This window comes from Miniopterus natalensis, chromosome 9 (assembly GCF_054644295.1).
Source record: "Miniopterus natalensis isolate mMinNat1 chromosome 9, mMinNat1.hap1, whole genome shotgun sequence".
NCBI lineage: Eukaryota > Metazoa > Chordata > Mammalia > Chiroptera > Miniopteridae > Miniopterus > Miniopterus natalensis.
In genome coordinates, this window is record NC_142089.1 from 56,404,982 (window position 1) to 56,425,760 (window position 20,779).

Sequence of the window (20,779 nt, forward strand, 5' to 3'; positions counted from 1 at the left end):
CTGGCCAGGTAGCTCAGTTGGTTAGAGCATCGCCCTTAGACACCAAAGTTGCAAATTCGATCCCTGGTCAGGGAACTTAAAAGCATCAACCAATGAGTGCATAAATAAAGTGGAACAACAAATCAGTGTTTCTCTCTCTAAAATCAATAAATAAAATTAAAAAAAAAAAAAAGTTGGGAGAGGACAGTCAAGAAACAAAACCCCATGAAAATCAGTTATGATATACAATTAGGAATTCCACAGGTTGAAACCTAGAGACAAAGACACATATCTGAAAGGAAACTATAGCCTGGGAGCCAAATCAACCCACACCCTGAAGCTAAGAATGGCTTTTAAAGTTTTAAATGGTTGGGGGTAAAAGTCAAAAGAATAATAATATCTTGTCACACATAAAAATCATATGAAAATTCAAATTTCAGTGTCCCTGAATAAATTCCATTGTTCTCATTAGTGGGCCTATATTACAAAAAAATTATGTTCAGTTGTTATTATATTTTGAATTTCATCACTTAAAAATGTATGAAATTTTTTCTCTCATTATATAAGCACCTACACAATTTTCAGTTTTGCTTCTTGGCCCACAAAACCTAAAGTAGTCACTATCCAGCCTCTGCTCTAGTCTCCTTTACTGATACTGAAACTGAGGCTCATAGTCATTTGACCTGAGGTCTGAAGCTTCCTAGTGGTGAATCTGGGATGGAACCCAAGTGTTTCAACCCCTGCTCGAGAGCTCTTTCTACTACACGTTCGATGTATCGGTCCAACTGATGTTCCTAGGAAGAAGGGTGTGTGCGGAAGACCGGAGAGGGAGAGAGAGCATCCATCTGCATCCCAGGGCTCAGCTGTGATTGGAGCCTGACCGTGTGGAATGTGACGGAGAAGCACGGGGAAGGTGGGGGGGAGGGGTTAATAGCTTCACTCAAATCATGAAAACCAGCCCAGTTTACAACTAGGTCTCCTGACGTCTACATTTAATGCATATTAAGACTCCTAGCCAGAGGCGAATAATGTGGAAATTCCTCATTATTTCACACATCCACGTGGAATAATGCGGAAGGTCATTTCTGTGGCAGGGCTTCTTGTTTTTGACATCACTGCTTAGAGATGGAAATAAGCAGCTTTGTTTCTTGAAATGATTGTATTTTACATATTTGGTTAGCACATCCTGAGTGAGATAGCATGTGTCAATGGCCAGAAGTAAAGGAAATAGGACACTGAGAAGAATTCGGGAGTAAGGTCCCAGCCTCTGGGAAACAGTGGATTATTTCATTGTCAATGTCAGCCATAGGTACAGGAAAAGAATCACCCTTCTTTGGGTATTCTGGGGGTGTCAGTACATTTTGTCAAAGATATTTGGTTGCCAGAGAATTCCAGGATATACAGTGACATTGTAGCCATTAGTTTTTTTGTTGTTTATTTTATAGTTTGTTATATGTACATGTTATAGTTTAATCTATAAACCATTCTTTTTATGAACTTTATCATCTCCCTGATCACGTCTATAAATATTTCTTTTGATTTTTTTTAAAGAAATCAGTAGTCCACCAAGGTAATTATTTTCTTTCTGGCTCATGTGTTACACAGTGTAAGAAAGCACATGGTAAATGAATTCAGTATAAGTAAATGCTATACAAACATTTTTTTATAAAATTCATTGGCCCAGGCCAAAAAGTGTTTGGTGTTCTTATAAACTTCTAGCAAACTATTTTTTAAAGGTATAACTAGATTTTTCAGGGTAAGATTCCTAAGCTGAAGGAAGGTCTTGAGTCTCTAACAGAGCTGCCCAGCCTCCTTTAGCAAAATTAAATTCAAGTAGGTGAGTTGAGGTCTTGCGCTTTAGCAGGGTGCTGATGCTGAGAAGAAGCCCCCGAGATGGACACTTGACACTCGGGAAGTGGTTCCGCTAACCACAGGCCTGACTCACTGTCACGAGAGCAGCACAGACGTGTTGACAGCTGGGCCCCAGAGGTTCACTCCCATCGCCTTGTGAAATCCTTGAGAAATTGCTAAAATCACAAAGTCAGAGATTTGGAAGAAGACTAGTGTGAACCTCATAGTTCTGATAACCAGATAGAAGGAGAATGGGGCTGTGGCTTCAGGGTGTTCACCCACTAGGCAGGCAGCTCGCTTAAGCAAGGTTCTTGCTGGGATCTGGAAGCGGGCTGAAGAAGGGGGTTGTGGGTACCATGATGCACCTCTGCTTAGGGCTGTCTTCTGCGTAGCACCCATTACACACTAATTATTTGTGCAATTGTTTAATATTTCTCCCATTAGACCAGTGCTTCTCAAATGGGGGGCAATGTCCCGGAGACGTTTGCCTGGACACATATTTGGTTGGTGCAACGGGGGAGGGGAGTGGCACCAGCATCTAGTAGGTGGAGGACAGGGGATGCTGATAAACATCCTATAATACATAGGGCACCCACCACACCAAGAATTATCCTGTCCAAATGTCAGCAGTGCAAGGTTGAGAAACCCTGCATTAGACTAAGGTCCTTAAAGACTGTCTTGCTCAGCACTTTATCCCCAACGCCTAAGCACAGAAGGAGGCTCTCAGCACACATGTACAAATACAGACGAGCCAAGCCTTCTCCCTTTTCAGCCAGTTTGCCTAAGTCATTACTTAGGCACCAGCAGGCACTATCAACCCTGAGCACATTGCACTGGACTGATTGTTTCCTCTACTTATATCTCACTGACCCTCCTTCCGAGTTGCTGATGTCTCTGACCTTCAGAAGTAACCTCTTCAGTCTCATCTCTGTCATATCTCTATATAGAAATCTACATATGTATGGTATTGCATTTGCGTTCTTGAGAAGGGATTGAAATACAAGGGTAGATGTTTTTTCATTGCTTATACCTAGTATTTTGATGTACCAAGTGACGAGCTGTATCGAATGCCTGTCTTAGCAACGGTGATCATTAGATTTATTATCAGTGCTCTGCAGTACTGAGTGTATGTGTGGGTGATGGAGGAGAGAGGAGTTTCCAGCATAAAGAACATTTTTAAATTCAGTCTGGTGATTCTTTAGTTTGTATAGAGAGTGTTTATCCTTTTGAGAGCGTCCTGGATGGCCCTGGAAGTCCCAGCAGAGAGCTGGCTCAGCAGGGCTGCGCTAGCCCATCAGAGGAGCAGGCCGAGCTCCTCCAGAGTGCTTCTTTCCTCCTTGTTTCTAACAGCCACTTCCCGAACCAAGAGCCATATTGTTTCATGGTAGCCAAGATGCCCCGTCCCCACTTACATAAATATGTGGCGTGTTATAGGGTGAGGCGTGTGCAGTCCAGCTCTGCCTGGCCCAAACTCACCTCTCAGCGGCATGGTGAGAGCTGAGGGCACTGTACATGCTCAGCTCTTCTCTGGACAGCTTTCTCCAATAAACCCTATTTCACGTGCACACAGTGGCCTCCTTAGAAATTCACATGCAGCCTACCCACCAGATAGGAGAGTAGTTCAGTCGAGTGGCTCTAGGAGTTGAGTCGAGTGGCTCTAGGAGTTGACCTAATTGCAGGCTGTTTCTCATATTTAAAATTATATTTCTCTGTGTTACATCATTGAATTGAACCAGCCAGAAAGCAGGAAGAAGGGTAAATAAATACTTATGAGTGTGTATGTAGAGGGCAGTGAAGTATATTATCATATCTTCTTGTCTCTGCTTCTGTTGACTTTTATTTTTTTAACAGAATCAAGTTTTTCATCTCTACTGTGAGACCCTAAGAAAATAGCCTCACGCCTGTTCTCAGGATGTCTTTGAGGATGTTGCCTGTTATGTAAGGCAGCGAACTCTTCACGAGGACTCATGAGAGCAATTTATTTCTAAGCAATTTATTTTTTCTAGGACTCAAGAATAATTATGATGCTCCTGAGCTGCTGGTTTGTATTTTATCTGAGGGACAGTGAGTATGTAACTGATTAGGTTTTCTCTGAGAATTGAGGACTAGAATGCTTAAAGCCAAATTCATTGCCCACCCACATGTAACAAGGGCGCTTAGAAGCTTGTGGCAGCCTCCGTTCTGACTCCACGTCGGGATGGCCTTATTTTCCCTTCATGTTTTCCATCTACTTCAAATTTATCATCGTTGTATGTAAACATCGGGAAGTGTTTTGGGGAAAGGGGAGAGGTATACATAAGTAAATGTATCATAATAGGCCGTCAGAAACTGGTCTTACTGGCTTTTTTTTTTTTTTTTTTCCCATTTCCAGATTGAGATGCTACCAGATGGGCTGTTTCAGTGCAAAAAGCTGCAGTGTTTACTTTTGGGGAAAAATAGCCTGATGAGCTTGTCCCCTCAGGTGGGGGAGCTGTCGAACCTTACTCACCTGGAGCTCATTGACAATTACCTGGAAACACTTCCTCCCGAACTGGAAGGATGTCAGTCCCTCAAGCGGAGCTGTCTGATTGTCGAGGAGAATTTGCTCAGTACCCTTCCTCTCCCTGTCACAGAACGTTTGCAGACCTGCTTGGATAAATGTTGACCTAAAGACAACATGATTCCTAAAAGTGTGCCCCAGGGCTTTAAATGAGAACTAAAATTTCCTAACTTATAAAGATTTTAAAAATGGGTAATAATAATGACTAATTATAACCGAATGTCTTATTAAAGCAACTCAGTGTGTAGCCCTAAATGAAACAGGTAAAAAGTGTGAACACTGAACTGAGCATTGTGAATAATTGGTCTATGGCTTACTGACTTGTAAGAAACACACTTTGAGTGTATTTCTACCTTGCAGCTATTACCTTGAAGATTAAATAACTCTTCCCTCTCCCTCCCCAGCCCCCATTACTTATTTGCACACATGTTTTAACTGACTTCCTGTTTGGAGATTTATCACCCAGACCGTACACTCATCAATATAAATTTCCTTGATGCACACTCAAAGCTGTCTTTATGTTCTTAATTATTTGTAGGCAGGGTGTCTGGTGCTTGGCAGAATTCCTTCTTGCTTGTGTCTTCATCTGCTTTTCTCTTAACAGTAATGAACCCTGAGAAAGTGCCTGCTCTTGGCCTTTGCCTAGGACAGGAGCAAGGATACTTAGGACACGAGGCCCTTGGGACATCCTGAAAATTAACGTATTCTCTCAGATGTCTTCTTGTGTATCACCAGAGCCATTTTTAATTTGCTATTAAGTTTTTATATTAAATGTAAAAAATTTTTATTGTATAATGAATTCAAAATCTGTGGGAATCATGTTTGTAAGGTACAGAGAACACGCGCATTTCCCTAAGAATTTACTACTAACGTACTTGATTTTGGCTGCTTAGGATTCTCATGTTTGTGTGCACTCTCCAAAATGTTTTTGTACTCTGCAGCTAATTACTTTTGGGTAACAAAAGCCTTGTGTTTCATGCCCTAAAATATTTAGGGGTTTCCTTATAAGAGGACGGCCGTATCATCTACCTCTCTCTTCCCTTGTTGCTGTGCTATTGTACGGGTACAATTCTTAGTTACTTCAGAAACTGTGATGGAGGGGAGAGGTAGAGATTTGGATCTTTAAAATTGACTGCAAAATACTTTGTAGGAATTAAGAGTTAAAGCAAAATACTTTCTTCTCTGTCTGCATGATCTATGGATATGATTATAATGTAAAACACTCAGCCTCTATTTAGTGTTAAAGATGAGTTCTCAAAGCACACAAAGAAATAAATCCATTTAACTGGAATTCATTTCATGCCTTTGTTTAACTTTTCTGGAATACATTTTGCTCCTTTTTATGAAGGGTTTTTGTGTTTGGCCTTTTATCCTGCATATTGTAAAATGAAAACCAACTGGCTCATTTTAGGGAAATATACACTTGTAATGTGTTTTTCTCAAATGAGCGTTGGCATCTGATTTTGAATGTAACTATGAAGTAATCTATTCACCGCACCTAGACAAAGCTGGAAAACACTAAGGGTAAAGAGTACCTTCAGCATGGAGCTGCCCTGTGTCCTGTTTTTGTTGCTTTGCCCATTCCAAAAAGATGAAAAGCGAGTCTTTATAACAAAATGTAGCTTCCCTCACCTGCCACGCACACCTGGACTGAATCTCAGAGCAAAGAATTGTTTGCATCAAATGAATTTGAATATTAACTATAAAAATTATAAAACACCAAAGGCTGCCTGAACCTTACTATTTATCCTGAATGAGAAGGAATGGTGTAAAAATGTAATTCTTACCAAAATTTGCCTTTAGTCAGAATACTCATGTTCTCAGGGACCCAGGCATAACTGATGAAACTGTCTTCTAGGACTTCAGAAAACAGATTCTGACTATATCTAGGGTTTTTTTGTGGGTTTGGGGGGGATTTTTTGGTCATTTTCATATTTTTAATATGAGTTGATGGTCATTTAATGTTTCACAATAGAATTGTCATGTGTATCAATTCAGTGTTAGATAGAATTATCCTAAGTTTTGGACATGAACATGATAACATGGAGAGGTATTTAAATGTCCTTGGAACGTAAATATTTTGGACAGATAATTAGCCATAATTTGTATGAAAAATTTCTTTTTTCTAAAGAATAGATTTCAAAACAAATTTTAGACTGTTACCCTTTTCTTGACAAACTCGAACTTCTCCATGGCTCGTCACAGGTTTTGTTCACATGCAAAACTCATTGGCTAAATCTTCCTTACCAGCTCTCTCAATTCCTGGAAACAAGTTACCATCAGGATTAATAATGAATGTTGTAAGCTTCTTTCCAAACATAAGAGTGTAGTAACTGGTGCAAACTCTGTTCTTGATGCCATAGTTTTTAGGTTTATTTTTTATTTCAACCTTACACACCAGTGTTTAGGTAGCTTTTGAAATGACATCGCACCAATGCCGTGAACTCTGAGACCACCACTTGACACACAAAAGGAGTTCGATGCCACCTTTCCTGAATTGTTGGAGCAGATCATTGTATAAGTGTTCCTATTCACTTAAGAGGATTTTAAATGAAGAAAATGATGTTTGTTCACTCAAAATTGTGAGACTGTAGTTGGCATTTGATTTCTAAGAACATGCTGTACATTTTCCAAAAAATAAATATGGATGCTATTCAGAACAAAGTTGATGGCTTGTGCTAGCAGTGGCATTGGTTCATTTTATTTACATGCACACGCACACAGAGATGCACACACAGATGCACACATGACCTTGCACACACACACACACCCATGTATGCAAAATGTAATATTAGTTTTGGATATGTTTAGTATTTTTCCCAAGGTTGCAAGAGGTATTAGGTTAAAGCTAGGATATTAATTCTGTTTCGTTCATTACTTGTAATTATGAGTGTTCTATTCTCTTAGTTATATTGAAAAGAAAACTGAATGCTCAACCTTAGTCTGAGAATCCAAGCAGTTTTGAGCATTTCTGGTAAGGTGTCGTGTTCTTTCCCTAATCTACATCAGGGTACCTCTATGTGGCACATAGATACTGTGTTTTCATCCTGCATTCTCAGTCTTAATTTTTCTCCCCCTGATGTCACCATATTTCACTGTCACTTAACGGATGTTTGCATGAAACAGGGTAACTAGAGATCCTCCGAATCTCAGCGCTGTGGCACACGCAGCTCCCTGAGTGTGCTGTGGTGACTGCAGTGAGTTACTTGCATACCATTGTTTGATAGTGAAAATCTTTGTTTTTGTTCTTCAAGTGTTTCATGATGCAAATTTTGTATGTTTAATTAAAACTGCATACTATTATTGATGGGTTCAGAAACTATTAAAATAAACAGTTCTGTGGATTTGTAGCTTTATTTCCTTGTATTTTCAATAAAATGCTCTTTCCATCTTTCTTCTCTTATCATTGCCCTACCCACATAAGGCGTTTTGTTATCCCTCTCTACCCACCCACCTCCTTAAATTTGATCAGCACTTGTACAGTAACAACATATTTGTGCTAGAGAGCTTGCAGCGCTACCTGAGCATGCATTTATCTGGGGGGAAGCCAGAGCCTATAATTATGCCTAATCGAGTAGTTCTAATTTACCCATCCCTGATCCAACGGTGGGTCCCTCATCCCTCGCCAAAGCATGAGAACATAACTGTAAGTCTGCTTTCAGGAACTGTATATTGCATCAGAATCTGTGTTTATTTTTTTCTGGAAACATAAGGAAGGCTGATGGGAGAAGGGAGGAGTTATTTTGTATCCTGGTTTGAATTTTGAAGACATTGTATACATGAAACAGTTGCAGAACACCCTGAATATAATTATTTTTCATCTTCAGCCAGATATGAAAGCTGAAGCAGTCAAAAAACTGCAATCCTGTTTCACTGCTCTCTTCCTGTTTCTGCCTGTTTCTATATCCACTGGGAACTAAGTACCTTTCATAATGGACTACATTCTCTTAAACTTTTTTTTTTTACATGAACAATTTCATCAACACTAAAGCATTAACATAGAAAATATAAGCCGAAGCACTGAGTTGAGATGGCTTCCAGTTGAACTTAATTCATATTCAAGTTTTGCATTTGACTTGTATAATACACTACTGCTAAGAAAAACAATTATGAATGCCTCCTGCATGTTATATATTATCTCTAACAGAGATGGTGCAATTTAAAAAATACAAAGGGGCATAGAATTAGAATGGATGTGTCTGTGCATATATGTGTTGTGTATAATCCTAAATATTTATGTTTAAATATTTTAAAAACTCATTAAATGTTTCACTCTCAGTGAAATGATGGGCCAATCTGAAGTAGAGACATTTTTTTGTTAGCGTCACTCTGAAGGCTCGCATTGCTTATTTTATCTTTATCACATATTTTGGAACATGCATAATGGGTTTTTGCTTCTGGCAATAAATTATTAGAAAATGTAGGATTTTGTCATGAGTTGAATGTTTTCGGCCCTCAGGTTTACCATGTAAATCTGCATTTTAGTAGTAGATCCCTTTGCCTGAGATTCATCAGTTTGGTAAACTCTACTGTTTTTAAAGTACATTTTGTGTAAAAGGAAGATTCAGTTTTTATAATAAATGGCAAATAAAACCAGATTAAATGTTGGAAGAGGTTGACTGTACTCCTTTTTACCTGTGTACACCTGTCAGTGCCCAGGTTCTAAAATTGATTTCCTTCCTCCCACACTTCCCTGGGCAGCCAGCTGTGCGGTTACTTTATTTACCAAACAATAGATTTTAGGTTTACACGTGAATCTCATAACGGTCCTATGAGTTTTCGAATAAGCTATAACAAAAAATAAATAAGCTACAATAATCACAAAACAGCAAGCCCCTGAAAAGAGCTGAATTGATCCTAGAATGCACTGAGGGGAAGGGGAGGTGACACCTGCCACTCCTAATAGGTTCATCACCAATGATCACCCACCAGCCCATCTCTCTGCCTCTCTTCTTGGCTCCAGATAAATAGAAAGTAATGAGCTGCAAGATGAAATTTTCAGAAGTTTCAGTAAAGAGAAAAAAAATAAAATAGACACATAATCATTTGAAATTTTGAATAGATCTCTCCCTGTTTCCCTCTCTCTCATAGGCACACACAGTTTAAGAAACACATTAGAAAGCCGGTGCTCAGATCTTTTCTCTGCGAGAGGACAGAACTTGATTTATACCGAACCGGATTATGAAGGAAATTAACTGCTGAAATCAGATGGACATATTTTTCCCTGGAAATGCGGTCCTTCGAGAAGGCTTTCCTCCACATAAGTGCCTTGGGAATGGGAAATATACTGAAGGGGACATAAAGCCTGCTCCAGACTCAAGGCATTAGCAGCCACTCGGGGACTGCTAGGTGTTTGGGGCTGCTGGGGTCCTGTGCTAACAGCCTGCAGGGCGGTGACATGCCCCCATGAGCACAGTAAGTGTGGCCTCGTGTTCCTCAGCATTCCCTTCCACAGTGCAAAACGGCTTATCGAAAACGTGAAGGGCCCGCCTGTGGGGGAGACGGGCTTTGCCGTGCTGTCCAGGCCGCCGTTTGATTCTCGGGAGCTCCAGCTCTTGTTGGGTTTCTGCCCCTTCTCTGGGTTCCCTAAAACCCTAACTTGTCAACTCTCCCTCTCATCTCTGAGGTCTGGAGAAAAGCGGTTCATCCAAAGGCACAAAGTTAAACCTTGAACTCAAGCCACATATTTACAGAGGAATATATATATATATGTGTATAAATATATATATATATATATATACACATATACATATATATATGTGTATATATATATGCGCCAATGAAGGATCAGAAAAAATGTCATTTTTATCATGTGTAGTTTTTTTAAAAAATACAGATCTCTCTTCACCCACCCTCCAGCCAAGAGTTGTAAGTCCTGCCCCCTAAATACCAACGATTCTGTAGGACTACCTTCATGTTACTGAGAAGCTTTTCAAATGATTTCTCATACTAAACACCTTAAAGCTCGTTCACCTTTTTACGCAGGCCTATTTGTCGGTGTGGAGCGCAATACGCTATTTTTTACTCTCTGCCTCCCTCTGCTGCTGAGATGAAAACAAACTGCAGAGAAGCTCCTCGGCTTCGGTTCCCTCCCCTTTACTGCCTGCCTTTAGCAAATGCGGCCCCCAAGGGAAGATCTTGAGAATTCAATGGCCTTCACTCAATGCCCACGACTCCATCTCAAATCAGAGGCCTTAGAAAGCGCCCTGCAGCACTTGGCACCGGGACCAGACCGGAGATGGACAAGCAAGAATTTAGCACCCCTTTCAAAAAAACATTCTTTGAATAATTTATTCACTATGTATTTGGTCGAGGTGGGGGAACTGGTTTTCTGTTACTGAAACTCATGAACCTTCCTATCAGCTGTCTGTTGCCTTCTCCAATAACAAAACTCTCACTGGGGAGACAGAGCTTAGAGGTCACTGAGCGGAGAGACAAGCGGGGGCTGGAGGGCTCATGGCATTTCTGTTAAACATTGCAATGGGGAAAATCCCTTCTCCCAGGCACCTTGAGCAGGCCTGTCAGCTGTGGGTCTCCCCGCTTTTTACTCTCCTGCCCCCTCCCCAGATCTCACTCCATACTCCAGACCCTCTCCCTCTCCCTCCCTCCCACTCTCTCCCTGTCTCTGCTGTTCGCTGCTGTCCTAATCTCACACTCCAAGCTCACATGTCCTCTCCCATTACTAAATCCCATCTTTGAGAGTATTAAATGCTTGTCATACCAAGGGTGATATTTTAGTTTTCCTCACCAAAATAAATATCTTTCAGTTACCAAGATTCTTCCTTCCTACGAGGTGGCTCCTTGTCACAGTTTCAGATAAGAGACTTGTTCAGAGTGCTGGCTGGGAGCAGGACCAATTCGCATTCCTTAGGCTGGAAACCTGAGACATCGAATGTGGAAACCTGAGTTAACTGGTCCCCTATTTCCAATTAGCCCAATGCCATGGGGTGTTGCTTGTCAAATTAGTGTCGAGGGAAGTGTTTAAACACAGCTGGGGATGGGGGGGCGAGGGGGGGGGACCAAATGCCACCCGTGTGAAGGGAGTTTCCGGCTAGTCTTTCCCTGAACTCGGTTTGGATTCACATCCTTTCCTATTGCCATTGTGGTGACTTCATAGAGAAACTACTCAGATCGTTATGGGGAGAAAAGAGCAGTTCTGTCATCTTTTTCATAACAGCCAGCCAGGCTCAGGCAATTGCTCGGTGGGAAGGGAAAGGCTGAAGTACTAACCAAGGGAAGGAGGATTGATCGTGTCCATTAAGAGGCGTTAGGAAAATATGCTGGACTTGTGATACCTGGGCAGAGCCTCATTAACGACGCCAAACAGAAAAGATAAAAAATTTAATCATGCCAGGTGTTATCTCAGCCCATCCGACAACTTCACTTGGTGCGTTACTCCCATTGTACAGAAACTTAGACATGTTCACTCCCGAGGCCTCATGACTGTTCAGAAGAGGAATCATGTTCAGCCTACAGGTCTGAACAGTTTGCTTGCAGAGGTTTAGGGAAACCGCCTAGCACAGCGCTTCATCTTCCCTCCCACACGGTGTCGGTGTCGGTGTCGGGAGGGCTCACGGTGGCGGCCTGTTCGCTGAGCTCTGCCCGTCGGCCGTAAGTCCCCTGCTTCCTCCCGCCCGCGTCTATCCTGGTTTGTCTTCTCCTGAGCCAGGGAGCCACGCTCTGGCCATCTCCAGCCACCCCCGCCCCCATCCCTGATGTCAGTCTAGAATTTCAGGACTTCCCAGTGGGAAAGAACCCTGGGCTTCTCTGTGGGGGAAAGCCTGAGTCCCTAGCTCCCGGTCGCAAGCCCATGTCTGAGAGATGGCACCCAAGTCTGCGCAGCCGCTGAGAGCTCCTTTCCCTCTTCTGGGCTGGCTCTCGGGACCCAGGTCACCTACATGAAACCGAAGCCTGGTGGAAGAGCCAAGGCCTCCTCCCTACCCCGGGTCCTCCGCTGTCTACTTTGTAAACATCTCTAATGCTTAAAACATATTAAGGTAGGCATTATCTCCATCTCACAGAAAAAAGAAATTGGTCCAGGCAGGTTAAATGACATTTTAGGTTATATATTAGATGACACAGCTAGTATATGGCAGAGCCAGGTTTAAAACTGTAGCACCAAATCTCTCGTGTGTGTTTTGGTGTGTTTTTTAACATATATTTATTGATTTCAGAGAGAGGAAAGGAGGGGGAGAGGGAGAGATACAAACATCAGTGATGAGAGGGCCACTGATCGGCTGCCTAGCCCACAACCCGGGCATGTGCCCTGACCGGGAATCGAACCCCGATCGCCTGGATCCTAGGTCGATGCTCAAGCATTGAGCCACGCCCGGCCGGGCTCTCTGTTTTTTGTATCGTACACTCTGCCAAGATCATATGGCAAGAGAATGATGATTTGTGATCACAGCCTAGGATTTCGACATCTAATTCACTATTCTCTCCTTTATAATGCGCGGGTTCTAAATAGGCTAAAGAAGACTGGTATACATTCAGACACGCACAAACAGTTTTAAATACCCTATAGTATCAATAAATCATTTAATCCAAAGGGCCAGTGTACTTTTAAGCTTTGTGGTTATTTTTGTGAAAATACAGTTTTTATTTTAATACGCTAACGTAAACCATGAGCACGTTTGCTCTCATTAGAAGAATGGAGTGCCGTTCAGAATGTCGGACCCTATGGGAGATGTTGGATGTTTAGCAGGCCCCCACCCTGCTAAAGAGGGCCGTTAGCACTGTGGTTTTTGTTTTAAGGTGCAGAGGAGGCTCGCAGTCGGCTTAGCTCCCTGAGAGTCCAGATTTGTTATAGGGAAATGCTGGCAGACGTTTTAGACTTGCAAAATCACCACCAATCCCAGTTCAGGCTAAATTCATTCTAAATCCGTCCTGCTGATTTAGATGTTTGCAGAGTGAGGAGGAGGGATGGGCTATGCTGCCCTCACTGAATGCATGCCACGCTCCCGACAAGAAGCTGACGGCATGTCCCTCCCTGGCTTTGGCTTTTGGCTGAACGCACTGCTAAGATTGGAGAAAGCCTTCCCCAAGCTCTGAGAGCCCCCTTCCTGCAGCACTCATTCGCTTGGCATTTCCCCTTGGATGCTTCAAAATGCCTGCCCTTCAAGGCCAGTGGCGTACCAGGCCCACTGTGAGTGACCCTGATCAGCGGTCTCCAAGGCCCATTCACACAGTGGGACTGCAGCTCTCAAATGTCCTCTCGCTCCCTCGCCCTCTGAACCCTGCTAACGAAGGGACAAGGGCTTACCAAGCGACTTTGCACAGTTGCATTTGCTTTCTATATTCTTCCTGAAGAGGCCTCTTCCCTTTCTTCTTTCTGGTGCTGAGTCAAACTCCTCCAGCCTAGAAAAGAGTGCTTGCAGAGCATTTTCTTGCAAGGCTGGAAATGAGCCAAATGGCTTTGGGGCTGCCTCAGACCATCAGCAGGGGCCCTGGCTGAGCCCAGGTGGACCTGCAAGAAATTAACATGCTTCTTGTGCGGGGGTGGCGGGGGCCTGTGTCTCAGGGAATTGGCTCTGTTGAGGATGCCCAAGGCCCTGGCTCACAGTGGGGTCCTTGTGACATCTGGGATTTAGCACTGGCCCTCGTGGTGCTCCCGTTTCTAAGGTGATCTGTGCATGTCAGCGTGCTCAAGGCCCTGGCCTTCCTGAGCCTCACGAGAGCCGAGCTGTTCCCTAGGGTGCCTTCCCACTCCGTTATTCTGATCTACATGAGATGCACAGCGAGTGGGAAGTGTTGATCGGGGTTAATATTGAGTAATTTTCTTAAGAGCTTGAGCATGTCATACACTCATTTATCAGTTTTTGAAATGACTCGCTTCGATGACATATGAAGAAGACTTCTATTCACTAAAGAACCTAAGGCATACAAGCCAGTGCAGAAGGATGGGATGACTTTTCGGTCTGTCCTGCAGCACCTCGGCATCGGGAGAGCTGGGCGCACAGCGAAGAGGAGCTCCCCAGGGCCGGCAGAGAGGAGCACCCCCAGGAGATCCTGCGTTGCGCTCAGGTTACAGTTCCCAGTATGGAGAACTGTCCTGAGGTTGCACAGGTAAAGAGGTGACCTGTGAAGAACTCAGCTCTCTTGAGCTTTTACACCAAACCTTGAAATCTGAGGCTGATCCATCACCGCTGATGTGTGCAGCCCAGAGTCTGACCTGGACCAACGGATGCCTCCAAGTTTTCAGATCTCAGGTTTCTGGTTCATAGAACTCTGGGCCTGACTGTCCAGTCAGCTAACAGGCTCCCAGTTGGAGAGACACACCTCCAGGCTTGGTGCACTGAGAAATGTCAGCTCCTCCCTGTTTTTAGGGTACCACCCCAACTGGGTGCCAGCTCCAAGGGCCAACTGTGCATCCATGAGGCTCAGCTGACCCGCAGTGGGCTGTGCTGGAGCTGTGTGCTGTGCAACAACTCTGTGTTCTGGTGCCCAGCTCAGGGCTGCTCCAGCCTAGACTTGGGCTCTGCTGTGTCTGCAAGAGAAAGCAAGACCATTGTTCTAGACGGAGCTGCACTGCCAGTTGCTGGGAAGGCACTCAACTTCACCCTGGGTTGGAGTCCTATCTCCAGCAGTAACACTTGAGTAACCTTATCTCTCTGAGCCTCAGCTTCCTCTTCTGCAAAATATAAACTCTATTCTACAAATATTGAGTGCCTACTCCTACACAGGTGCTGCCTTAGGTATTGAAGATATGGTGGGACCAATGGGGACAAGATAAACAGGACCTGCCCTTGTGGAAACAAATCTCACATGGTCTTAGGAGGATGCCATGAGATCATGTAAAATGCTTGGCATCTTGTCTGACCCTGGTGGGTGCTCACTGCGTGTTAGCTCTAATGAGTTTTCCTCCTTCCAAAGACGGTAGACAACCTTTTGAAACATGCCCTATCCCACCTCAGTCTTTGCACATGTGTTTCTCTCTGCCTGGAAGACTCTTTCTTGCTCCCTTTGCTTAGCTAACCCATGTTCATCCATTTCTCAGGTTAAATGGTCGCTTCCTCAGGGTAGCACCTCCCTGACCAGGTCCACTAGGTCCCTCTGTTGTGCATTATCATGGCAACCAGAACTCTACTTTGAGTTCTCCATCACTTTGGATATTACTACTTGTTTAATGCTGTAAACCTGGTGTGGTTACAGTCCATGTCTACTGAAGTCTGGGCACCTGCCTTTGAGATTCTCCATAAATATCTGACCATCCAACCAGCTGATATGTGAAGGAGATGTTCCCCTCTGAATGAAAAAGTGCACTGGACCAGAAAGAAGAGAATCGGGCCCATCAGGAGCACATGGGCCCTTTATTTCCCCCTTCTTTTCTCTCTCCTTATATGAAAAGGAGGGACAGCCAAGAGATGATTGAAAAAACAGGCCACACCCTGGGCAGCCTCACACCTCCTTGGAAGCAAGCAGGTGGCCAAGTCAAGTGCAAAGGATGGCATGTTGGGTTCCCCACTGTTAACAAGCATTTATCCATTACCACTCAGGGCTCTGCTGAGAACAGGGCCATAAGAGTCACACCCTCGCCTGTTCTCCCACAGCCAGGAAGCATGATTTAAAGGAAAAAGTGTTGTTTCTTATCATTGTAAATAGAAGCAGCTTGAAAAAGTGAAATCCAAAGCCACATAACCTGAACGATGTCAGTGGCAGAAAGAGAATCATGTTGACTTTTCACTCTGTCACCCCCTATAAAAGATGCCCCAGCCTCTAGGTGTCTCAGTACCTTGAGAAAGAGACCTAGGCAAACACAGTCATTTACATGGGACTCACTGGAAATGTTGGATGCTCTTGCTCTTCTGCCCCTGTGGGATTTAAAGAAGCAGCCATATGACCTGACTCCAGTGGTTTTCTATTGGCCAGAATCCAAGTCCTCTGGGCAGTGCTGGACTTCCATGTGCATTCCTGCAGGCCTTCCATATGGAACTGCACGGCGGTCCCCTGTGTCCCGCCTTTCCAAACCATCACACCTATGCCCATGCTGTTCTCTCAATCAGAAGTCCCTTCCTTTCATGGAAATATGGAAGATCTATCTATCAGCTATATCTATCTATCTATCTATCTATCTATCTATCTATCTATCTATCTATCTATCTATCTATCTATCTATCATCTATCTATCATCTATCTATCTATCTATCTATCTATCTATCTATCTATCTATCTATCTATCTATCGTCTATCTATCATCATCATCATCTATCTATCTCTATCTATCTATCTATCTATCTATCTATCTATCTATCTATCTATCTATCTATCATCTATCTATCATCTATCTATCTATCTATCTATCTATCTATCTATCTATCTATCTATCGTCTATCATCATCATCTATCTATCTCTATCTATCTATCTATCTATCTATCTATCTATCTATCTATCTATCTATCTATCTATCTATCATCTATCTATCCTCTATCTATCATCTATCTATCTATCTATCTATCTATCTATCTATCTATCTATCTATCTATCTATCTATCTATCATCTATCTATCTATCTATCTATCTATCTATCTATCTATCTATCTATCTATCTATCATCTCTATCTATCTATCTATCTATCTATCTATCTATCTATCTATCTATCTATCTATCATCTATCTATCTATCTATCATCTATCTATCTCTTTATCATCTATCTATTATCTGTCATCCATTTATTCTTCAAGACTAAGATGAAATATTTGTCTCTAACACTTTCTCTAACCACCTACCTTCCCCCAAGTTGGAATTAGCTGCTTTCATTCCTAACCCTTCCAACAATGTAGTGAGGTTATTTACACATTTCCTTCTCACTAAATCGATGACAGGAACCTTGTCCTTGTAATCCCCTTCACCTAGCATAGCACCTAGCATATTGTAGGTGCAGAATGAATGAAAGACAGGAAGCCGGGCATTGACAAACGGTGTCCTGGGACCAGTGGGTCAGCCAGAATGCCTAAGAGCAAGTGCATGTGCCAGGAACTACCAGTGGGTACTTTTGTGGACAAACTGTTAAAACAACGAGAAGTCGTTAGAGGCTTGTCTGCAAGGAAACAGCATGAGGAAGTAGAATTGTGGGTACATTATCTGAGGGTTTAATGGGTGTAGTGAGGTTAAAGGGTGAAAATCTTGTGCCCATTCTATAAATGAGAAAACTGAAGCATTAAGAAGTTAAATGTTTTACCAAAACTCACACAGCTACTAAGCAAAGAAATTTGGTTTAGAGTCCAGATCTGATCTCAGAGTTTGTACTCTTAGATACTACGTGAAAACTCCACCAAATCTGCAAACTCCACTAGGAACGGGGTGCTTTAGGTCTTCAGGGAGTGTTCTCCCAGCTGTGCTAAGTTTGACTCCAGAATGTCACTAACCCTCACTAGTCCCACCTCAGTTCCCTCTTCAAAACAATGAGGAACAGCGAGTGCCTCGCCAGTGTGGCTCAGTCAGTTGAGTGTCATCCCATGCACCAAGAGGTCACCGGTTCAATTCCCAGTCAGGGCACAGGCCTGGGTTTCCGGCTCGATCCCCAGTAGGAGGCCTGCGGGAGGCAGCCGATCGATGACTCTCTCATCATTGATGTTTCTTTCTCCCTCTCCCTTCCTCTCTCTCTAAAATCAATAAAAACATATTTAAAATTCTTTAAAATAAAAATAAAAATAAAATGAGGAACCGTGAGCTAGGTGACTGCAAGGCCAATTTTAGTCTCTGTGGTTCTCTGTAGAATACAAATGGGCTTCCCCACCTGGAAATCAGCTCAGTCAAACATAAGTGCACCTGTGTATTGACCCTAAAAACTTTTTCACGGGTTGTAATCATGACTCCAAAACACAAGAAAGGCTGTGTAATACTATCTTAGCATTATTAGCCTTCTTCCCAAATGGGCATTTAAAATACGCTCAGGCACTGGAGTACAACTGCTGCACCCCCAGAAAGTGTCTGTTTATCTGAAGAGTCATGCTGACGTCACAGCAGTTTCCACTCGCTCCCCGTGGCCCCAGGGCCTTTACCTGCCTGGAATTCTGTATCACACTGAAATGAAGTTCATCAGTGCTCTACCCACACCTGTAGCACCCCACCCATCACATCAGCCTCAATCATGCAATTCTCTGACTCAGGCTGAATTTTAGGGTAGAATGCCTCTCTGGAAACGTCCGTGTGGCTCAGAATGAAGTCTGAGATGAGAAGTTCCCATCCGAACCACTGAGTAACATCCTGTTGTTGTTTTCATTAAATCTATGCAGCAGCCGCTTTGATTTGGCTTTATGTGGAATGATCTGCCCATTGCCATTTTTCTGAAACATTCAGAACAAGATACAATCTCATTATGGTCAGCTACAGAGTGGACCTTTCAGAGCATAAAAGAACATCTGTCCTCCATCTGCGTGCCTAAAAAATAGGACTTTCAATGGAGCACATTGTAGGACACGAATGCTTTTAAAGGGCAAGAAATGCATTTCTTGCTAAAATCTCAATAAACGTGTCTAACAAAATATTTTCATCTTGCGCACTGCTTTTCATTTTATTTTTTGTTTGGTTTTCTGTTTGTTTATTTTTTCCACCACCATTTATTCCCTCTATGTTTCACACACTGCTTTTCAAAGAGGATTTCAAAGGCCACTGGAGCACAGCGTTTAATAAGAACATAATCTCTGGGATCAGCTAGACCTGGTTCAAGGACTTGTTCTGTCATGTACTAGCTGTGTGATCTGGAAAATGATTTAACCCTGATAATTTCAGGCTCTCTCAGAGACATAAAATGGACAGTAATAGTACCTGCCCCAGGAGACAATGTTTTCAAGGAGACTGGCACATAGTAAAGTGCTAAATAAACATCAATTGTTCGGCCTGCTTTGGGAACACCTGTTGTTAATGCTGCAGGCAGAGTGGCCTGATTCCCGACGCGGCTGAGAGAACCAGAATTTGCGCTCCACCCCCTACCGCTTCCTAGTTGTGTGACCTTGGGGAAATCACTGGATCTTTCTCAACTCAGCTTCCTCACCTGTAGAACACAGAAAATAAAAATTGCTAACTAACCAACCCTGAGGTGCAAATGAGGTGATTTGTGTGAACTTTGCCAACTGTTAAACTCTGTATGAGTGCATTATTTTGTTATTGTCAGTATATGGACTGAATGTCCTCCCAAAATGCATATGTTGAAACCTAAACCCCAATGTGATGTTCTTAGGAGCTTGGGCCTTGGGAGGTAATTAAGTTTAGATGAGGCCATAAGGGTGGAACCCCGATGAAATCAGAGGAAACCAAGATCTTGGATTCCAGCCTTTAGAACGCTGAGAAATAAATGCTCGTTGTTTAAGCCACCCAGTCTGTGGTATTTTGTTATAGCAGCCTGAACTGACGAAGACAATACCACCACCAAAACTGAATTTTTTTTTTTTAATTCAGGAATTTTTGTTTACAAAAATCTTATATTCTCAGCGATTATAACTGATTCCCACTTAGCCATAGTTGTGAGGATTCTGGAGATGCGCTAAGGGGTTGGATCGCTTACCTTCTGCAATAAAAGATCACCATCTCTTTACGCTTGTCTTAGACTGACCTCTGTGAACATTTAAAATATGTCCTGGTCAGTGACTCTGTGTCTGAAGCAGTGCCGAGACAAAAAAGTGTTTTTTACTATAGCCTCTGGGTGCTGTTTTTAATGTTTTAATTGTTAGTTTTTCAGATTTCACCCCCCACCCCTTCCTAGAGCATTTAAAACAACTAGCAATGCAACTACTCTTCACCTTCCTGGATATCTAATCCCTTCTGCCTTTCTCCGAGGGTAGAAGTTGTTGGGCTTGGGACTCTGATGTCAGCCAGACTTAAGTTTGAATCCTGCCTTCTCAACTTTCTAGCTGTGTTACCTTGGGCAAGTCACTTAACTTTTCTATAACCTCAGTTCTCTTATCTGCAAAATGGTAAAGGATAATAACCATTTCCCTGAGTTGTTGGGAAATTTAAATAAGACAGTACATTTAACATTTTTAAAGTCATATCTGGCACCCAGTGGGTACTCACCAGCTTCACCTTTCTTTCCTTAAACTCTCTTCTTACCATTTCTTGCTCATGATACCTGATTATTGACACCTCTCTGAGCCTTGGGTGAGATGACCCCTAACAGAGCCGATAGCTATTGTGTGAGTCTGTAAGAAAGTGTCCCTGGGGAAACTCTGATCAATATTCCTAATTAAAACTCTTGCTTGAAGTCTTTACAAACACTTGGGGCTTTGGAGTATCTCAGTAAAAACAATAGATGCCTATTGAATATACTTGCTAAATTGAGCATTTGAAAGTGTATAGGTGAGAGAGGATGAGGTAGAGAGGAGAGGAGAGAGGGAGCCCTTGAATAATCACGGATTATCTCGGGTGTTTGCATAAAAAACTGGTAACTGTGTACTCTTCTCATTTCTTTTTG

General features: G+C 42.8%; 1 protein-coding gene across 3 annotated transcripts in view; it reads left to right on the top strand.

Annotated features, from left to right (window-relative positions):
• Window positions 1-8,980, top strand: part of LRRC8B (leucine rich repeat containing 8 VRAC subunit B) — a 74,329-nt gene extending 65,349 nt beyond the window's left edge. For all 3 annotated transcript variants that reach the window (XM_087820575.1, XM_087820574.1, XM_016197209.2), the window contains exon 5: window positions 4,202-8,980. In XM_087820575.1, coding sequence (XP_087676701.1) covers window positions 4,202-4,474 — 273 coding nt within the window. In that variant the 3' untranslated portion in view covers window positions 4,475-8,980. The remainder of the gene's footprint in view (window positions 1-4,201) is intronic.
• The last annotated feature ends 11,799 nt before the right edge of the window (window positions 8,981-20,779 follow it).